The 21,297-nt window shown below is 46.0% G+C and overlaps 1 protein-coding gene across 6 annotated transcripts in view; it reads right to left on the minus strand.

Moving 5' to 3' along the window:
- The window catches only part of FARP2 (FERM, ARH/RhoGEF and pleckstrin domain protein 2), a 92,485-nt gene that overhangs the window by 49,100 nt on the left and 22,088 nt on the right, over positions 1 to 21,297 (minus strand). For all 6 annotated transcript variants that reach the window (XR_009564491.1, XM_060301554.1, XM_060301553.1 and 3 more), the window contains 3 exons: positions 4,076 to 4,180; positions 3,188 to 3,230; positions 1,747 to 1,825 (listed from right to left, as the gene is read on the minus strand). Coding sequence is in view for 5 of the 6 variants with exons in the window: in XM_060301554.1 (XP_060157537.1) it covers positions 1,747 to 1,825; positions 3,188 to 3,230; positions 4,076 to 4,180 (227 nt within the window). In the remaining variant the exon portion in view is untranslated. The remainder of the gene's footprint in view (positions 1 to 1,746; positions 1,826 to 3,187; positions 3,231 to 4,075; positions 4,181 to 21,297) is intronic.

Consider the following 21,297-nt stretch of genomic DNA (forward strand, 5'->3'; position numbering starts at 1 on the left):
AAGCTTCAAGTGTGGCTATGGAGCTGTAAGGCAGATGGATAATGTTCGGTCTTGGCTAGAATCTGAGAAACAGGTAGTCTTGAATTAACTGGTGAGAATGTAACAGAGAGGGTGACCGAAACTATTTATATATTCATTTATCCCATGAGCAAATAATCCCCAAGCACATATATGCTCCAGGTGCTGTTCTGGGAGCTGGAAATACCATGGGGCGCAGGGCAGACGCCCCGCCCTTGTTGGGGGTCCACTCCAGCGTGAGCCGTCAGCGCTTACTGTGCTCTCTTAAACTTGGAATGTACACACCCTTGGCCTTAAGCAATCCCACCACTATGAACTTTTCTACAGAAACACTTCCAGAGTTCACAAAGATATGTGGACAAGCATGCTTATTTGCAGCATTACAGCAGAGAAAAGCTAGAAACAATCTAAATTTGCACTAACATGAGACTGGCTAAATAAATTAGGTTACAGCCATACATACTAATACGGAAAGACATCCATGGCATGCCATGGATATGTGGGGGAAAAAGAAACTCAAACTGCAGTTCTCTGTGTAGAGTTTGATACTGTTTTGTAAAATAATGACTTTAAAGCCCCACGTCTACTGGCATACCGCTGTGAATTCATCTGGAAGACTCATGTCCAAGCGTTAACACTTCTGGGAAGGCTGGGTGGGCAGGGAGTGAAGAGGAACGCTGACTTTTTACTCTACATAACTTTAAAGTTTTTCTTCTTTTACCACAAACATGCAGTTTTTTTATAAATAAAAAGATGACCTTTTGCATAAACCCGGCTTGGACCCAGGACACGGAATTAGGTTAACACTTCCTGTTACTCACCAATGTCTAGGAATAAAAAGTGATTCTCTCAAAAGGGACTTCCTGGTAAATGTGAGGTGTTTAATACACTATTAAGACAAGCTCTGTGCTCACTCGTAAGGCGCTTTCTGCCGTCCTGGGGTTCAGCTCCTAACCCGTAAAGATGAGACTAGAGCCTTGCGGTCTCTACGTGTCCTCGCAGCTGAGTCTATGGCTTTGTGATTCAGAAGCGGTTGGCAAAGACCTTCTAAGCAGAGGTTCTAAGACTCTGAGGACCCAGGTATGGATCCACATTTGGTCAGGAAGCTACTCTGTTACCACTGCATCATCATCATAGCTCTCTCTTATCTAACTTCTGACTCCGGGTTTTGAGTTGATTTTTAGGTTTTTGCTTTATTCCTCATGATAAAATCAGTACATAAAACACAAGGAAAAAAACCACTTCCATAATCTTATTGCCCAGATGAAACAACTGCAAACATTTTCTTTCAAAGAATCAATCGTGAATTGAAAAGCGTAGCAGAAAAGAAATCACCTAAAGCATTTCTGCTCCATATATTCATGAGGACACTCCCAAGTAAGTGTATTTTGTTGGTTAAAAAAGTAAAGGAATGGGCGAAATTCCTACCGACTTCATGCACAGGCACAGATCTATGGAGAATATCTGTTTAGCAGTGCCCTCAAACACCATTTTTAATTCTCAAATTTGTGCCATAACCATTCTTCCAAACCCTGTTTGCATTTGTGTCTGTGCAAGAGTGAAAATGCAAAACTATGACACCTTGGTTACAGCTTTGACACAGACACTAGGCTCGTTCTTTGAATAAACAACCCTGACCAGGTGCTTAGGTAAAGCACAGGTGCTGTCGGGGACACAGGTGAAGGAGGACCCTGCCCACGGCAGCTCTGGGTCAGTCAAGCTCTTTACCGTGTATATTCTTCTTGCAACTGACCCGGATCAGGTGGGAAAAATTTCACTGCTAGGCGAAGCACTGTATTCTTTGGCCCTATAAAAAGAAAAATTTTAAAGTCCACAAATAAGGTCACACTCTGTATTTGCTATCTTTCTGCATATTCTGGTGTGACTGAGCTAGTGCTTTCAAATGGACTGTTAAAGCAAATCTTTCCAAGTAAGAGGATGTTAAGAAATTTCCTCTGCGTGAAATTGTTAGTCCTAAGTACCAGTCACATATAGCAAAGAAAAAATTGAAAACTTTTGCTTTAAGTAGAGATTACTAAAAGAACCCTAAAAACAAGCAGGAAACTGCACATTAAAATCTTAAAATGTATTCTTCTTTATATTTTAGAAGTAAAAAAGTGATTAAAAAAATAAAGGTGTTTATACTATTAGTCATAGTAATAATTTTAAAAGCCTGGGAGTTCCGTGGTGGCCTAGTAGTTAGGACTCCGGGCTTTCACTGCCAGGGTCTGGGTATGATCCCTGGTTGGGGAAATGAAATCTTGTAAGCCATGCGGCAAGGCCAAAAAAAAATTAATAATAAGGGCTTCCCTGGTGGCGCAGTGGTTGAGAGTCCGCCTGCTGATGCAGGGGACGCGGGTTTGTGCCCTGGTCCAGGAAGATCCCACATGCCGTGGAGCGGCTGCCCCTGTGAGCCATGGCCGCTGAGCCTGTGCGTCCGGAGCCTGTGCTCCACAACGGGAGAGGCCACAACAGTGAGAGGCCCGCGTACCGCAAAAAAAAAAAAAAAAAAAAAAAAAAAAAATTAATAAAAAGGCCATTATTTTTGAAATCCTTATATACTTTAGTGAAAGAAAAATGTTATCATTCACTATACTGAACTAGAACAACCTGATTACTGTAAAGAAAAAGTGTAGGATATTAGCTTATCTGAGTATTTTAGCTTTATTGAAATTTTATAATAACACAGCCACATGATTTCCACCACAAGAAAAGAGGAACCGTTTTGCTAAACTGCTATGGCAACCGAAATGGCCTTTGCTTATCAGTGAACAAAAGTCCCTTCCATACAACCTCTTCTCAATTTAGTCCTAGAAAACTTACAGGTGAATTCAGGACTAGAGATTTCACCCCATATGTCTTTTCATAACTTAGAAACTGCACACTTATTGTTGGCCAAAAATGAAGGCAATATCGAGCAGCATATCCTATTTCTTCCAAATTTGAGGCAAGTAACTGAGAACTGAGTTAAACGACGCCCCACCCTCCACGTCTTACAGTTTAAAGCTAAACGGCAAAGTGACCTCCAAGTTCTCCTGCTGCTGGCGTCACCATGCTGCTGCCCAGAGTGGTGACGACCATGATCGTCTGAACGTGCCTTGAATTTGGACAGTCAAGGACAAAGCATCTTAAGTGAGCAGAGCTTTAAAGAGTTAAGAAAAGGACTTACTTCGTACTTGTCTAACGATGGGTTTCATAGGTTCAAGCCAGATCTAAAGAGGATTTAAGAAAAGATATCAAATCCATTAAATTATTTCTCTATTTAGCAAGAATGTTACAAAACACAAATGTTTATAATTAAGGGAGATATTTAAGGCAGAAGTATTTTGGCCCTGCTGCTCTTGGACACACGTCGAATCCTGATATAACAGAGTACAGCAGGGCACGCTTTGGGAGGCGTGGAACAGGATGCTGCCAACCACCCCACGTTACAGAGGCTGCTGTCGCCGTGCACAGGACCGGCACCCAGAGCTCTGTGTGTGCGTGCTGGGGCTGCTATCTGTCAAGACCAAACAAGTATCGGCCACCTGCTGCCTTTGTAAACAGCGAGCTGATGAGAGGGTTACTGTGTGACAGGGGTAGAAAGGGGCTCTACAGTGCTGACATGCTTTTTGAACTAATGGGTTCATTTGGTTTCTTTAAAAAACAGTTCCACCTGTAAATATTAAAGCTCCACACTTTTATGGTTCACCTATTAAGTAAAATGAGGCATAACCAGTTTAGTAAAGCAGTTTGCTCAAAATCCACTCTTGAAATGATCATCACACACGATATACTCTAGCTGCTTTTATAACTTATGAAGAAAGGATTTCCTTGGCACATGCGCTAGTAGATTGAAAAAAATTAGGGGGGATGCCAATTCAGGCTTAGGTAGAAGGCAAATATATTCCCTACAGCTGTAAATAAAATACTTTAATAGCACAGCTTTGATAACAACAATGTGCCCTGCTTGTTATCATTCCAGGAGGTCCTCAAAGGTCTCTGGCCCGGATGCATCATCACAAGCACCTGCAGCCCACCTACCGCCTATCTCCAAAAGCAGATGAGGAGCACATACCCAGCAGGACTGGACGTTTTGAAACTCCAAGCCGAAGTAGTCACATTCTATCAGATTCAGGCGCTTCCACACCTGGGTCAGTAACACCTGGCCATAGCATTTAGGCTGCGGTGAGACAGACGAGAAGAAACACGAGGAGGGTTACACGACTTTAGACAACAAAGATTTACGAACACTGTGGCATAGAGTCCCTTCCCACACGCAGAACTTCATTATATTTAACTTCTTGCTTCGCTTTCCTTTCTGACGAGGCGCACAAACTGTCACAAAGCGAACAGATGAACCTGAGGCTCTGTGCGCAGGAACTGAGGCATCAGTAAAGCTAAAAGCGCCTCCATTCTACTTTCTCAGAGCGTGTGGAGTCACATTTCTTTGTAACTTTAAGGTGGTAGGAACCATTCTTAGCCTCAGTAAACATTTTATCCAACAATTCTGATATTTACTAAAACGGTGAGTCTCATAGTTCATGTTTGCATGAGATCCCGTGGATAACTTAGCGTCTGGCAGCCTTTCCCACAGGGAGAAGAGCATGAACTAGGCAACAAACCAGGTGGGGAGCCGGCCCTCCACTCTGCTCACAAAGATCAATTCCAGTGGACTAAAGGCAGAGGAGAATGTTTCCATAATCTCGGGCTGAGTACAGTCTCCTAAGCGGAGCACAAAGGAAAGATTGATAGATCCGGTTAAGTAGAAATGAAACATTTCTGAATAGAAAGACACTGAACAAAGTTACAAACTAGAATCATGCTGAAAAAATTATAACTTACGTCTCATGCTGCTCTTATGAAGCAATACAAATGGCCTTAGGCATACAAAAAGGTACTCAAGGGACTTCCCTGGTGGTCCAGTGGGTAAGACTCCATGCTCCCAATGCAGAGGGCCCCGGGTTTGATTCCTGGTCAGGGAACTAGATCCCGCATGCATGCCGCAAGTAAGAGCACACAGGCCACAATTAAGAGTCCGCATACTGCAACTAAGAGTCTGTAATGCCACAACTAAGACCCAGCGCAACCTAAATAAATATTTAAAAAACCAAAACCAAACAAACAAAAAACCCAAAAAGGTACTCAAGCCCTCTAGCAATAAAATAGATTAAAACAGTGAGGTGTCACTTTTCACCCATCAAAGAGGTTATGATGATGCCAAGAGTGAGTGGCGTGGCCATGGGAAGACAGCCACACACCTGCTGGGATAATGTGAAAACACTTTGCAATCTGAAGTGTATACATGTACCTTTGCCACAGCAACTCCGCTTCTACTTCCTCCTACAGATAGCCCAAAACAACTGCACAGAGCTACACACCAAGGACAAACTAGCAAAGAACTGGCAAAATGAGTAATGGCGTATCCCTAATTAAAAATTACGCATCCCTGGGCTTCCCTGGTGGCGCAGTGGTTGAGAGTCCGCCTGCCGATGCAGGGGACACGGGTTAGTGTCCCGGTCCGGGAAGATGCCACATGCCGCGGAGCGGCTGGGCCCGTGAGCCATGGCCGCTGAGCCTGCGCGTCCAGAGCCTGTGCTCCGCAACGGGAGAGGCCGCAGCAGTGAGAGGCCCGCGTACCGCAAAAAAAAAAATAAATAAATAAAAAAATAAAAAAGAGGGGCTTCCCTGGTGGTGCAGTGGTAGAGAGTTCGCCTGCCGCTGCAGGGGACACGGGTTCGTGCCCCAGTCCGGGAAGATCCCGCATGCCGCAGAACAGCTGGGCCCGTGAGCCATGGCCGCTGGGCCTGCGCGTCCGGAGCCTGTGCTCCGCAACGGGAGAGGCCACAACAGTGAGAGGCCCGCGTACCGCAAAAAAAAAAAAAATAATAAAAAAAGAAAAAAGAAAAAAAAATTACGCATCCCTTAAAAGGAACACAGAAATTCTGTATGGACCATCACAGAATAAAGTCAAGACTACAGTTCAGTCAGGAAGAAAGGTTTCCATTTCTACACAGTATGATTCCCTTTCATAGAACACACCCTCTGTTAACACACAGCAGAAACAGGTCTGGAAGGCTGTGCTCTGTGTCTCTCAGGGACTGAACAGAGTGTGGGATGCAGACAAGGACTTCCACTTTCACCTCAATCATTAACTTGTCTTAGTCATTAACGTCTCAAGTTTTCATCAGTAGACATGTTATTTTCACAATTAAAATATAATACACACAAGTGGGCGGGGAGGGAAACGTCCACTATTTAACCATTAGATTTTCTCTCCGTGTGCTCAGGAAGTGCTAAGGCTCCTGAAATGAGAATTGTTATTTGAAGGGATAAAAACCCGCCCTTCTGGGCTTCCCTGGTGGCGCAGTGGTTGAGAGTCTGCCTGCCAACGCAGGGGATACAGGTTCGTGCCCTGGTCTGGGAAGATCCCACATGCCGCGGAGCGACTGGGCCCGTGAGCCACAATTACTGAGCCTGCGCGTCTGGAGCCTGTGCTCCGCAACAAGAGAGGCCGCGATAGTGAGAGGCCCGCGCATCGCGATGAAGAGTGGCCTCCGCTTGCCACAACTAGAGAAAGCCCTCGCAAAGAAACGAAGACCCAACACAGTCATAAATAAATAAATTAAAAAAAAAAAAAAAAAACCCGCCCTTTGTCCTAACAGAAGCTCACAGAGAATCACAGAGCAGAACGAGCACCTCATCAGGACAGGAAGGTGAGCTACAGTGTGACCTCACGCTGAAAGTACAATTAGTAGGGAACACACACGCAGGTCTCGCTGGGTTCCGTTCCTATGATGTCCCTCAGAGCATCACAGTAGAGCTCCCTGTGACAGAGCAGGTGCTGGGGAGGCCATGCAGTGCCCTGCAGGCCCCGTGTCACCGCAGGGACCACCCACACTGGGGCCCCTACATGGTTAACCGGTCAGAAATCATAGATTCTGCTGCAACCCACCCCTGACCCCACGACCCCTGGGTGTCTGACCCCACAGAAGTCCTCTCAAAGCCACGTCACCCCTCCCCCAGGATGGGCCAGGGCACCCCAGTCCCACCCCCAGCCCCCGCCCAGGGCTGGGTGCACACCTCCCTGACGGGTCGGCCTAAGGGGGGGGGCGTGTCCTCTGAGAACCCGCTAAGGTGCCCTTGACCTCCGCTAGCTCCCCCAACAGTCACATCACGCGGCCCCCGGACAAGGTGCTGGTGGCACTGAGACTGGTTCTCACCCGCCCTGGGCTCCCCACCCCGTCTGCGGTCGGACGGGAGGCGGCACAGCCGTACCCGAGCCGCCCACCCCACTACCCGCCGGCCAGCCCTCCACCTGCAGTGAGCGCGGCCTGAGCTCTGCTCTGGGGCCGTCCCAGTGGGACTACGGGCACCGACCACGGCACGTGTGTGACACGAGGTTGCTCACGACACAATGCTGCCTGGCACCGCCCAACACCCAGGGCAGGGGCTGTATATCGGGGCACAAAGCACATGAGTTACACATGTATTTGTATGTATATGCACATATGTACACACATTTATGGATACACGAAAACACATACATGTATAATGCACACAAGAATGGACACACATACATACACACATGCATGGGTATACATACGGACACACATAAACACATGTGGGGATATGCGTATATAAATGCTCATGTATGATACACACATATACACAGACCTGAATGGACAACTATATATATTTAACTTCCTGAATTGGAATAATTTTCTTTTTTTTTTGCAGTACGCGGGCCTCTCACTGTTGTGGCCTCTCACGTTGCGGAGCAGGGGCTCCGGACGCGCAGGCTCAGCGGCCATAGCTCACGGGCCCAGCTGCTCCGCGGCATGTGGGATCTTCCTGGACCGGGACACGAACCCGTGTCCCCTGCATCGGCAGGCGGACTCTCAACCACTGCGCCACCAGGGAAGCCCTGGAATAAATTTTACTAAACTAAAAAAGTTTTCCAAGTCAATTACTAGCCTATGTTCAGGTAACAAAAAGAATTTTGTATTCTCCGTGTGTCCTGAAATACATAATCAATTCCCACAAAAACCATCAGAAACAGGTGTCTCCACAAACCATGAAGGCACAGACATCTCCAAAGATATTTAAATTAATCCAAGGTGACACAGATGGCGGGGCGGGGTGGGGGGGAGGGAATCCCTTAAATTTGCTTTATGGAAAAGAACCCCCAAACTCCAAACAAATCCACATATACACACACATTCCCCAAGAGAAAGATTCCTCCTTATGGATGTCAATGGAAACATCCCAAGTAAAGTATCAGCAAACATAACCTGGCAAAAACAGAAAGAGTGACACATCATAGCCAAGTAAACTTATTCAAGAGAGAGAGGATAATTCAACACACCATTAGGAGATCTAACATTAACCTGCAGAAAAATATCCTACGGTTATTCCCAGAACCTGAGACTCTGAGAAGGCATCTGATAAAATTCAATTCTTAATAAAATAGGAAGAGAGGCATGATTCCCTAACATCTAACAAGACGGGGTGGCTGCCCCCAACCGCACATTCCATCACTAACTCTAAATGCCAGCACCAAAACAGGAAGAAACGGGAGGCAAAAAAACTGGAAAAGAGGAAGCAAGGTGTCATTACTTGCAGGTATGATACTTTACTTTGAAAATCCAAGAACATCAACTAGAAAACTATTATAAAAAAGATGAAATTCAGTTAGGTGATGGGGGAAAATTATTATACGGATATCACCAGGCTTTTCAGGATAGAGAGGAAGAAACCACCACATTTGTAACAGCAATGAAAAAACTGAAATATCTTGGAATAAACTTACGATAAAAGAAAGCCTTACGGCGAAAATTTTAAAAACACTGTCAGGAGACTGAACAAGGGGCGGAAGTGGACGGCGCCACCTTCTTGGAGAGAAACACCCGCGGAGACGTCAAGCTTCCTTCCATTAATCCACAGACTCCATGCGGCCCTAATAAAAGTACCAAGAGGATTCTTTAAGGGACCTGAGAGGCTGATTCTACAGTTGATGTATTTTTTAAAATGCAAGAATGGTCAGGAAAATTCTGAAAAAGAAAATTAAGAGAGGATGAGCCTTAGCAGATAGTCAAACTGTTGAAAAACTATAGTAATTAAAACATTTGGTACTGGTGCATGTGTCCACACAGACAAATCAATGGAATAGAGCAGGAGGCGAAGAAACACACCCAAACCCATAAAACAGTGGGGCGCCTGGCGACAGTGACACTTCAGATCAATCAGCGAGAGGAGAACAGATTATGCAATAAATATTATTAGGTATCCATCTGGAAAAAGCTAGGCTGTACCCTTATCTGGCATAATCATTTCAAGATGAATAAAATATCTAAACACAAAAATATCTACCCATCAAAGTACTGCAGTGAGATAAATCTGTTTTGTACTCCACATGGGAGAGGCTGTTTTCATTTCACTCCAGCAGCTAAAAGCCATCACAGGAGGCTTGAGAGACTGAACACAAAACTAAAAACCTCTGCACAGAAAGAAGCACTGTAAAGTCAAGACTTCTTCAAAGATAAACAGGGGAAAAACTTTGATAGCTCGTATCACAAAGGGTTAATTTCTTTAAAACATGCCAAACTGCAACGGAATAGAAAAATGGGCAAAAGGACAGGCTGTTCACAAAGACAGAAACCTAAATGACGTTTAAACACATAACTAGAGATACGCAAATCACACCTACACTGAGATCCCATTTTTCGTGTATCAGCTGGGCAGAACTCAAGAGCGTCTGAAAGCACCATGTCAGGGAGCAGAGCAAACAGGCACCCCCCGTGGGACCATGCGAGCAAACTGGGACCACCTCTGTGGAATCACGATGGAGCTACCTACCAAAATTTAAATGTCCACACCATGCTTTCAAAAACCCCACTTCTAAACAGTATTTCAGGGGATTCCTTGGCAGTCCAGTGGTTAGAACTCTGCACTCTCACTGCCGAGGGCCCAGGTTCAACCCCTGGTGGGGGAACTAAGATCCTGGAAGCCACGTGGCACGGCCAAAGGAAAAAAAAAGTGTTTCGCAGGTGCAAAGCTATGCATATAGAACAACATTTGTCACAATAATGCTTCTAATAGCAGACAATTAACCATACCCTAAATCTGCAGCAAACCCGGTGACCCTTGCGGCGGGTGGACGAAGCCGCTCTCCCTGCACTGAAGTGAGCAGACCGCCAAGGTAAACTGTTAGCATAAAAAACCTGGGTGCTGAACAACGCACACACCACCACTGCATGGGGGGATATAAATATAGATATAAATCTATACATACGCATGTACATACTGCAGGTAAACGCACAGACTCTCTCTGAAGGGGCAGTTAACTAGGAACAGTTGTTGGTTCCAGAGAACTGAACCACGTGACGCAGAAAGGACTTAACCACAAAAGAATGTCTGATAAATGGACCACCTGAAAATCAGAAACTTCTGTACATCAGAAGACACTGTTAAGACAGGAAAATGGCAAGTCACAAACTAGAAAGTATGTGCAATACGAAAGTCCAACAAAGGTCATGAAGCCAACACATATTTAAAGATCTACAAATCATAAGGAAAAGGTAGACAGTCCAGTTAAACAGAAGTGGGCAGAAACAGCTGAACAGGCACTTTCAAAACAGCATTATCTAAGTGGCCAATGAACAGCAAGAAAAGCTGCACAGCATGATGTCAGGGAACACAGGCTCAACCAGACGCCCTCCAGGATGCTAAAGAGGAGAGGACTGGCAACACTGACACTGGCAAGAACGTGGGGAACCGCATGCAGGTCGCGTCCAGGCTGACGTGGGTGCAGGTCTGCAGGTCTCCTGGGGAAAGCGGCGGCCAGACCTGCCCTACGGCTGCGCAGTCCCAGTCCCGGGGTACGCTGAACAGAAGTGTCTGCTTACGTACAGCGAAACACACGTTTGAGAACGTTCACAGCAGCTTCACTTATAGGCAAACCCTGACAAGAGCTGAAATGTCAAACTGGATGGATAAACGATATATGGTTTGTTGACACGATGGAATATGACCCAGTGATGGAAAAGAGAGACCACTGCTTCATGCTTCATGCAGCAATACTGGTTACTGATAAATGTCAGCGCACACACCATATGGCTGTCTCTGTACCAAACTGAGTATCTGGCAAAACCACTTTATAGTCCTAAAGATCAAAACAGCAGCTATTTGGGGGCTGTAAGTGGCTGGCAGGGGCACAAGGGAGCCTGGGGTCCATCTCCACCGGGGTGGGGAGCAAGTGCACACACGTCAGCTCACCAAGCTGCACACGAAGGGCTGCACACCTCACTGTGCAAGCGACACCCTGGTACGAAAGTCACCACAAGGAAAATAAGAGGTCAAACATCCTTGGGAGTTCCTGAAAGCTGACCTTTCACCTTTTACATTAATCCTTCTAGAGTTGCTCTGAGGCGTCAGGACGCACAGGGCACGAGGCACCTGGTTCCACCGCTGGACGGCCCTGCCTGGAAAGAGTTCCCAGCCTTTGGCCAAAATGCCTTTGCCTAAATCCTCCCCTGATCCATCTCCTGCAGACATGGTCCAGTTTGTCAAGGGCCCTTTCAGAAAGGTCACCCAGAACAGAACACACCGGAAAAGCCCAAGTCCAGCGTGGCGCTCCACGCGGAACAGACTCACTGGAGCCCATGACCTGTGCAAACGCAGGGACCTGGGGTCAGAACGTGGGTCTCCGTGAGAGCCTGACGCTCACGCACACACCAGCCCGTTCCAGTTTATAAACAATCGTTTCTCAAAGTGCTCAACATGAGAGACAGAGAGACTTTTTTAGACCACAGGTTTTGGGAGAGCAGAAACCATATCTTGAATTTTGTTCAATAATTAACAATTCACCGCACGTGTAGAGACTTTCAGTAGAATGAGTTCTCCTTGGGGAAAAAATACGAGGTGGTTCTTGATACTTAAATTATAAAAGAGCGTCAGGAGGTTCTCGGCGCACGAAGTCACTTACAGGACAGGCACTGAGCTGTCTGTTAATGAAGCAATCCCATAATAACTGGGACAACCCCTTCCATTATGACCATAGGTACTGAAGTCCAACCCAACGTCATTTATTAAAAGACAGGGCAAGCCATCCTGAGCAAAAGGATCAGGTGTGGGTGAGGTGCTCCGTGGGCTGCACGCAACTCGGGAAAGCGAAGCGGGAGGGCAGAGCTGCGAGTCTCCGGCCGCTCCCAGCTGCCCTTGGGCCCTCTGCCCCTGCAGCGACACAAGACGCACAGTTCCCGGGCATGTGAAGCATTTTAGGAAGATGCTGAACGGTTATTTTCCAAACCTAAAGAGGACAAAACGAGAAGAAACAGTTTAATCGACAATTTAGACATCAGCTAAAAACGTAGAGAGGCACCGATGGCCAAGATGAAGAAAGGCGAGAGAATTGGCGTGCTGCCCGGCCAGCCCAACGGCAGACAGCGGCCTGGCCAAGCGTGGCCACCCTCTGCCTGGCGTGGGTGAGAAGCCAGGGATTTCCTTGAGATACCTTCCGGCGCCTTGGTTTCATCACAAGGAACACGTTGCATCATGCGGCCGTAGGAGCACAGACCTGGAGTTGGAATCCTGGCTTTCCGCTTGGTGCCTATGCTGGGCCTGGGTTTTCCTCATTTGAAAAATAAATAATTCTTACCCTGAAAGGGTCTTCTGGGGCTGTCACGAAACCACGTATGAACACTGCCCCACGGGACGCCTGGCACAAGCCGGGTGAGTTGTCTGCACACGCGCAACCGTGTCAGCACTGCACAAAATACCTTCTAACTGTGCACAGAGAGAGCTCCCACCCCCGAGGACCGTCCGTCCAGGTCTTGTGCTTGTTCATCAAGTGTGCACAGTCTCCTCCTGACACGTGTCTGGAAAGAGGCACTCGTTTCATCTGCCTGGAGCAGAGGAGGAAGCAGACGGGGCAGGGAGCCCCTGGACTCTGCACGGGGAGCATGCTTCTCGCAGGCAGCCAGTGGTTTCTCCCTCCTGTCAACACCTATGCAAACACATAGATGCGGACGATGTTTTGTACAGTGTAGTTTAAGAGTATTTCAACATTACTTGCCAGGATAATTTTCTACAGGTTCATTCCTCTCAATTTTTACAGGAGCGTCACAACCACGACTTGGCTGGTGCAATATGGCAGCTCTGTTCTGTGTCCCTTGTATCTGTCACACGTCCATCTCTGCCTTCTCATGTCTTCCATACTCAGAGCTTACCTTCTGTTCCTAAAAATACAGACACTGACCATCAGTCGGACTGCAGTCTGCACGGTCTGTGCCTACAGGGGCGGATGGTCAGAGGGAATGAGGCTGCCTGACCAGCATGGAGGGCGTCTGAGCACCGGCATCCCCGACAGACAACAATGGAGAGACCGACTTCACAGCCCAAACCAGGGCGGGGCTTCAAACACCAAGCCAGAGGAGACACGGCATTAATAACACAACCAAAGTACAATACAGGTTACAGACATTTTGTTCAGTGTTTCCATTTTTCCAGTTGGTCACAACGGCAGAGCTCTTCTCCAAGCTTAGACATAAAGCATATTGTTAAATATCTACATAGACCAAAGTACCATTAACGATTTTGTCTGGATGGAAATGGGTTACAGCAGCTTCGCTAACAGTACTTCTTTCTTCTCTGTCTTAGCAGCGTGGGAAGATCCTTCTTGAAAAGCCTGACTTTGTCCTGCAGCTCGTTGCTCCATGTGCCCGTCTACAGCTCATTTGTCAAACCACAGCTCCTCCGTCTCTGCTGCTGGACTGAAACTCACATCTCCACTGCTAGCTTCAGGACTTGAGATTTTTCTTGTCTAATGATTAGATCAACCCCGAACTTCCTTTTATAATATTAGACTGTGCAATGAAGACAATCTTGCGAGCTCAGAGGAAACTGTAGCCACATTCATTCGGGACGCTCTGCAAGGTCACCGCGCTTCTGACGGGCATTTCCCTCTCACTCTGGCTCATACTCAAGTCTGAGATTCTCACATATTCCTCAAATGCTGTATCACCAGAGACCCACTCCCTCCTGCGCTGAAGGCCACAGGAGCTGTGTGAAGCTGGAGGACATGAAGACATCACTGCTACGTGTGCTTATCAGGGAGGGGACACAGTGTCCTTGGACAGAGGCACCAAATGAGCTCACACAACCGTGGATCCGCTGGTGCCCCAGCTCCTCCTCCAATAGCTTCCCCGAAACTACTCGAGGAAACAGGACAGCTTAAATCCCCAAATAAGACCCTGTTAGTACGGGTGAGCTAGTTATCTCTTTATTGCCCCTCTGCTCCAAGCCCGCCCTTCTTTGTGGCTTTGTGACCCTGGGACAGGACCTGCAGACATCTCTCTCTGACCAGCTGGAGACAGCACAGGAAGAGAGGGCCTCTCTCCCTGCTTCTGGGCTCTGGGCTCACAGCTGCTGGCCTGTGCAGGAGGCCCAGAAGCGACTCTCTCTCAAGCTCCGGTCCCACCGCTGGGCAGCTCCTGCCCGCAGCCTGTTCCTCGGGCCCTTGGTCTGAGCCTTGGGCTTGGGGGCGGCGGCAGCTGACTGCACTCCCTGCTCCGCATCCTGCGGGCTCCCCTCCCCGCTTCATAGTTACTGTCTGTTACCAGTTAACAATTGTTGCATTTCCCAGTTCACAGGGCAGGTGTATTCTGTCTCCTGACCCAGACCCTGAATAACTCGGCACACAGACCCTGGACGACGCCCACGGCGTGCACAGCCTAGGCAGGAGAGAGTTCCAGAACTGGGGGGAAAGCCAAACCCACAGCAAGCCTCCTGCAGCTCGTCCAAACGCGCACAGTTAGCACAACAGCCGCGACGTGACGGCGGCAGAAGCTCGTGACCAGATGAGGCTTAAACGCCGAACGGTGCGCATTAAACAGAGGGGCACGTAGACGTCTGTCCTGCGGGGTGCTCTCACGAGCGGGGGGAGGGGGCGACAGCAGAGAAGCAGAATCCGTGATGAGCATCCTAACAAGACCCTGTGGAGGGGGGAGGGGCTGAGGTGTAAGCACAGAAGGAGAGAGACGGGAACCCCCCTCCCAGCTCCGGGAAGGACCATCCCGTCTCCTCCCACCAGAGCGAGGGCGCTGGTGACCCGGGTAAAAGAGGCCGCATGTCCCCACCACATCCTTACGTAGTTTATGTCCCATGGCGGCAGCCAAGGAAGCAACCTGATACTTCTGATGAGTTTTAGTAGCTGGGCGATCAACCCACTATTTTTTTTATCCCTTGTCTTTAACTTACCATCAGGGAAAAATAAAACGGAGGGTGTATCTTAGCGGTGAATCTCCTAGAGCAGCCAGTGTCTCAGGTGATTCCTTTCTTTCCTCCTCGTCAACAGAAGGGCCTCGTTGGCTTGCCTGCCCTGACGTGTGTGCCCCTGTGCAGACTGCCTGCTCCCCAGCCAGGGCCCTACAGAGGGGACCTGCCTACAGAATCAAACTGTGCCTTTAAAAAGGTCACTGGAACCAATACCAAGCAGTCTGAACCTTCATTTGCAAAAATACACGGACAACCAGGAATGAGCAGATGCTTAACACCAAACTCCTGAAACAGAGGTGTCGACCTGGAAAGCAGACAGATGAATTCCCGATGAACGGAGCGGATGTGGTAACCAAAACCAAAACAACGTCATTAAAAAGAATAACGAAGATCCTCAGAAAGGCCAATGGAACAGGTCAATGTATTCGTAAAATGAGAAGATTTCGAAGAAGAAAAACAGCAACTAAAGAATAAAAGGAGGAAATAAAAAGATAACTCCAGAAATTAAAGGTCACCAGGAGGCCTGAACTGAACGGGTAAGACGTGCACCTGCATGGGTGTGGACAATAAATGGAGGCATTTCTCTCGAGATGGAGTAATGAAGAAGCATTCAGACTCAGGAACGTGGGAACCACAAACGTGTCTAAGAGGAATCCCAGGAGGGGGCGACACAGGAGGGGAGGGGTTGGGGGAAGGGGTGCTCAGTGACTCCTCTGAGAACGGCAGTGTAGCCTGTCACTTCCTCAATCTCTTGCTGGAATCACTGAAGATCAAGAAAGAAGATAAGAAACAAAAATGTAAAGTCCATTTTCAGCAAAACTAGGAAACTGCTAAAGCCTGAATCACAGCTTGGTGGGAGGAGTGCCAGCAGCAGAGCCAGCCCGAGGGCGTGGGAGGGCGTGGGACGACGCCCGCCCCGACAAGACGCCAGGGCACAGGTTTCAGCAGAAAGCCTCACAGAGCACTGAGTCAGGCGACCCGCACAGCTTGGGGGGTGAAACCTACACCCCTTGTTTGCAAAAAGGAGGGGAAGAGGCGGCGGCGGCAGAACTCAAACCCGGCCCTTCTGGCTTGGAGAGGCACAGGAGGCGGAGCCACATGAGGCACACGCAGGCCAGGATGAAAGACCGCGTGCAAAGACCCAGGCCAGCTGCTGCTTTCGGCTGACTGAAAATGAGGGGTGAACTGAGTTCCCCCCAAGCCTTAGGTCTTACATAAATGCCAAAGGTCCACAACTCTACAACCAGTCACTCATACAAGACCCCCTTAAAATAGCTAATCCATGAACAGCTGAACTGCTTCAAAGATGGGTGACCAAAATAGAACAATCCTGCAAATATCCAAAGACATTCGAGATAAAAGAAGGGAAAAAAAACAGAAAAGAAAGTCAGATGAACACTTAGCAGAAGAACGCTGCCTCTCAGCAGATGAGACTGCGGCCAACATTTCATCATGAAGTTAGAGAACAGCTAATAAAGCAACTGCCTCTGTACTATAGGAGCACAACGCAGAGAAACAGGGGCTCTGGAAAGAGAAGAGAAGAGAACAGCTGTTCAAGGAAAAGGGACCACCTGGGAGTGAGTTCCCGGGTGCCGGCTTTCTGGCCATGTGACCCTGGGCAACAGTGTAAACTGGGTTACTTGTCTTTCATTATTGAGTTGTGAGAGTTGTTTTAAAAAATATATTCTAGGGACTTCCCTGGTGGCACGGTGGTTAAGAATCCGCCTGCCAATGCAGGGGACATGGGTTCGAGCCCTGGTCCGGGAAGATCCCACATGCCGCAGAGCAAGGAAGCCCATGCGCCACAACTACTGAGCCTGCGCTCTAGGGCCCGTGAGCCACAACTACTGAGCCTGCGAGCCACAACTACTGAAGCCCGCACACCTAGAGCCCGTGTTCCGCAACAAAAGAAGCCACCGCAATGAGAAGCCCGCACACCGCAACGAAGAGTAGCCCCTGCTCGCTGCAACTAGAGAAAGCCCGCACGCAGCAACAAAGGATCCAACGCAGCCAAATAAATTTGTATATAAAATATATATATATTTCTAGATAAAGTCCTTATTGATGTGTAATTGTAATTTTTTCTCTCATTCCTTTAACTTTCTCGATAGTATTATTTCTAGCACAATTTTTTTAAGTGAAATCCAATTTATTTTTTTTTTGTCACGTGTGATTTTGGCGTCATATCTAAGAAGCTACTGTCTAACCTGAGGGCATGAAAATGTACTCCTAGGTTTTCTCCCCGGAGTTTTATAGTTTTAACTCTGACATTTAGGTCACTGATCCATTTTGAGTTACTTTCTGTGCACGGTTTGAGGGGTCCGACTTCACGTAAGGATTTATTTCTGGACTCTCAATTCTATCCCACTGACCTATACCGTCGCCTCTCGGTATCCAGGGGCACTGCCACAGAGAGCCAGATCTGCAGATGCTCAAGTCCCCAGTGGTGCTCCATGTCTGCGGGTCACGTGTGCGTGGATACATCCGCGCTCGGCTGAATGTGTGATGTGGGGCCTGCAGGCACGGAGGGTGGTCTGTACCTCTGTCCTGCTGGCACCACACCACGTGGATCACTGTTGCGTTCTAGTCATCCTTGGAACGGGAAAGTGTGACTCTTCCAACTTTCTTCTTTTTCAAGATTGTTTTTGGCTATTCTAGGTCCCTTGAATTCCCATATACATTTTCAGACCACCTTGTCAGTTTCTGTAAAAAAGCCAGCTGGGACTTGACAGGGATCACAATAGATCTGTAGGTCAGCCGCGGAGCACCGCCATCTTAATAATAGCAAGGCTGCTGATCCATGAAGATGGGGTATCTTTCCACTGATTTATTTAGATCTTCCTTCACTTCTCTCAGTAGTTTTACAGTTTTCAGTGCACAGGGTGTTTTTTTGTTTGTTTGTTTTAAAGTTACAGTTTCACTGCTCATAATTTCACAGTTTCACTGCTCATAATATGTGTTTGGAATTGAGTTGAGCTGTCTCTGGTGACGGTTAGGTCTGGGCCGTCCCAAGCAGGGGTGGGAAGTGGAGGGATGAAATGCAAAGCAAAACTCCTGGGCTTCCACAACTGAGCTCGATGTTTCCTTTTACCGCCCTTTGCTGGAAGCACGAGGAACAGTTGCAAATAAGCAGTTATGACATTTTGGTAAACACCATCCTAAAATGCCAGTGAAAAATATATGTTCTCTAAACCAAATCTTTTCTTTTAATCTTTAGCTATTCATTGAAGGCAAAAAAAAGAAAAGTCTGTTTCTCCTGACATTTGATTCTGGCATTTAAAATTCATCTTTAAAGATCATGTTTTTCAGAAACAGAGTGGGATTTATTGAATTTGTTTTTAGTAGCATGTAGGCATTTCCCCCCCTAATTAATGGAGCTTTTCAGAGAACATGAAATCTGGTTCTATCACAAATCAGTACTTCTAGTAGACAAATGTAAAAGATTCAATTATTTTAGGACTTTACATATATTATTGTGTTTAGTTTTTAGGAAAAAATGCAATGTAAAAAATAGTTAATATTTTTGTAGCTGGATTCAACATAAACACTCTACAGTTGTGGTTTAAGTTTTAAAACATAGGAAAATGGATGGACAATACAAAAGGGAGGATAATTTGACCATATAAATAAAACAAATCAGTGAATTGTAATTTAATTAGAATTTTATTGTGCTTGAGAATTTGCAATTATTTTTATAATTATACTGCAAAGGAGAAAAGAAAAGACCTTTCTAGGCTATTCCCTTTGGAATTTTTTTTCCCATAAATAAAAAGTTTCATTCAAAATCTACAGGTGACTAACTGGCTTTTTTCAAAACTCTTTTATGGGTTAAAACTACAGACTTCCCCTTCAAGAAATTAGTAGTTGACTACCAGGCAGCATATAAATTTTGAGGTTCTTTTGTTAAATTTGTTCCTAAGTATTTTATTCTTTTTCGATGCCACTGTAAATGGAATTGTTTTCTTAATTTTATTTTGGGATTGTACATTGCTAGTGTATTGAAATACAAATTGATATTTGTATATTAATGTTGTATCCTGTGGCTTTGTTGAATTTAATAGTTCCAACAGTTCTTTTTTTTTTTTGTAGATTCCTTAGGATTTCCCATATACGTCATAATGTCATCTGTAAATAAGAGATAGTTTCACTTCTTCCTTTCCAATACGGATTCCATTTATTTCATTTTTTCTTACTCTTTTCCTTTTTTTCCTAATTGTCCTGGCTGGAACTTCCAGTACTGGGTAAGTTTTAAAAATTCCCTGTATCTCAGTTTTCTCAATTATAAAACAAAACTAATAATAATGCTGCTAATGGTTAAGGAGGAAATTAAATAGTACAGGCAAAGTGCTTCTGAACAGCACTCAGAATGTGGTAAACACTCAGTGTTGGCCATTAGGTTGTATACAAGAAACACAGCTGAAGCAAATGATACAGAAAGGTTGAAAATAAAAGAATGACGTGGTTGAATCACGAATATGGCAAACAACAACAACAAAAAGTAAGGGAACACGAACTTTATAGAATACATGGTTGAATTTAGGCCAAAAAGGCAACTGAGACCAAAAAAAAGTACATATTTTATAAGAGGAAAACAGTGCTATGCCCATCAGCATATTACAACGAATATCTTGGTACCAATTCACATGGTGTCAAGATTCATAGCACAGAAACTACAGGAGGTAAAAAGAGAAACAGGTAAACGCGCAAACGTTGGGAAGTGCTTACATGATCAAGTGGACGGGTGTGACGTGGACTGTGGGCCTGCACCCCACGTGCACACACACGGCTGACCGTCTGGAAGATTAAACGGGTAACATGACCACAATGTCAAAGGCATTATTTCTGGGTGTAGGAGAATAATACATTTAACTGTTTTCCTCTGTACTGACTGACTGAATTTTTTACTGTGAGCATGTATTAATCTTATCATTTGAAAAAAATACATAAAAAGTTTTCTACAGTGAAAAAGAAAAAAAAAATCAACACGAAATACTATAACTTTACAAAGTCAGTTGACTTGAATAATTAAAAATAACAGCATCAGTTTCTAAACTGTAGAAAATCTGCAGCAATAAAAACTTTGGGGGACTTCCCTGGTGGCGCAGTGGTTGGGAATCCACCTGCCAATGCAGGGGACACTGGTTCGAGCCCTGGTCCGGGAAGATCCCACATGCTGTGGAGCAACTAAGTCCGTGCACCACAGCTGCTGGGCCTGCACTCTAGAGCCCGCGTGCCACAACTACTGAAGCCTGCGTGCCTAGAGCCCGTGCTCCGCAACAAGAGAAGCCACCGCAATGAGAAGCCCATGCACCGCAACGAAGAGTAGCCCCCGCTCGCCGCAACTAGAGAAGGCCCGCGCGCAGCAACGAAGATCCAGTACAGCCAAAAATAAAAATAAAATAAAGAAAAATTAAAAAAAACAAAAACAAACAAACTTTAGTTTTCCAGAACTTAGAGTAACAATTTTCTGAAACACGTTTGCCCTCCTCTGGTGCTCTTAGGTGTCTCCTAATCTGATTCCCCTAAATAAGGAAAAATTGAAGACCCTTCGTAGAAGCCTGTGCTCTCAGCAAGAGTGTATCAAAGTCTCTCAAGATGTCTTTTTTTATTCTTTATGTTAATATGCTAACAAGTTAAATTTTATCTCAGTACTTATGTAAAATTTATGGTTTCATTTCATAATACAATTTGGATTCCTCGCTACATTTAGGATATGTTTCTACTATTTTATACGGTTTTAAAAGAATTGATATAAATCAGAGCCAGAAGCAAACAGCTATAAAACTGACTATCCTTGACTTAGTGTCTGATTTAAAAGAGTCCATGTTCCAACATAATTTCCAGAAGGAAAGCAACGTCTAGAGCCTTAAAGTCATTCTGAGTTGTCTTAACTGAAAATTACTTTAATAGGGGGAAAAAAGGCTTTTCTTCAGCTATAAAAATCTAACTTTATCAGATTCAAATATCAAAACATGCAAAAAAGCATAAGGCCACATATTAGTGGATAAAACAAATGCAAAAAAT

Source organism: Globicephala melas, chromosome 7 (assembly GCF_963455315.2).
Source record: "Globicephala melas chromosome 7, mGloMel1.2, whole genome shotgun sequence".
In the NCBI taxonomy this organism is placed as follows: Eukaryota; Metazoa; Chordata; class Mammalia; order Artiodactyla; family Delphinidae; genus Globicephala; species Globicephala melas.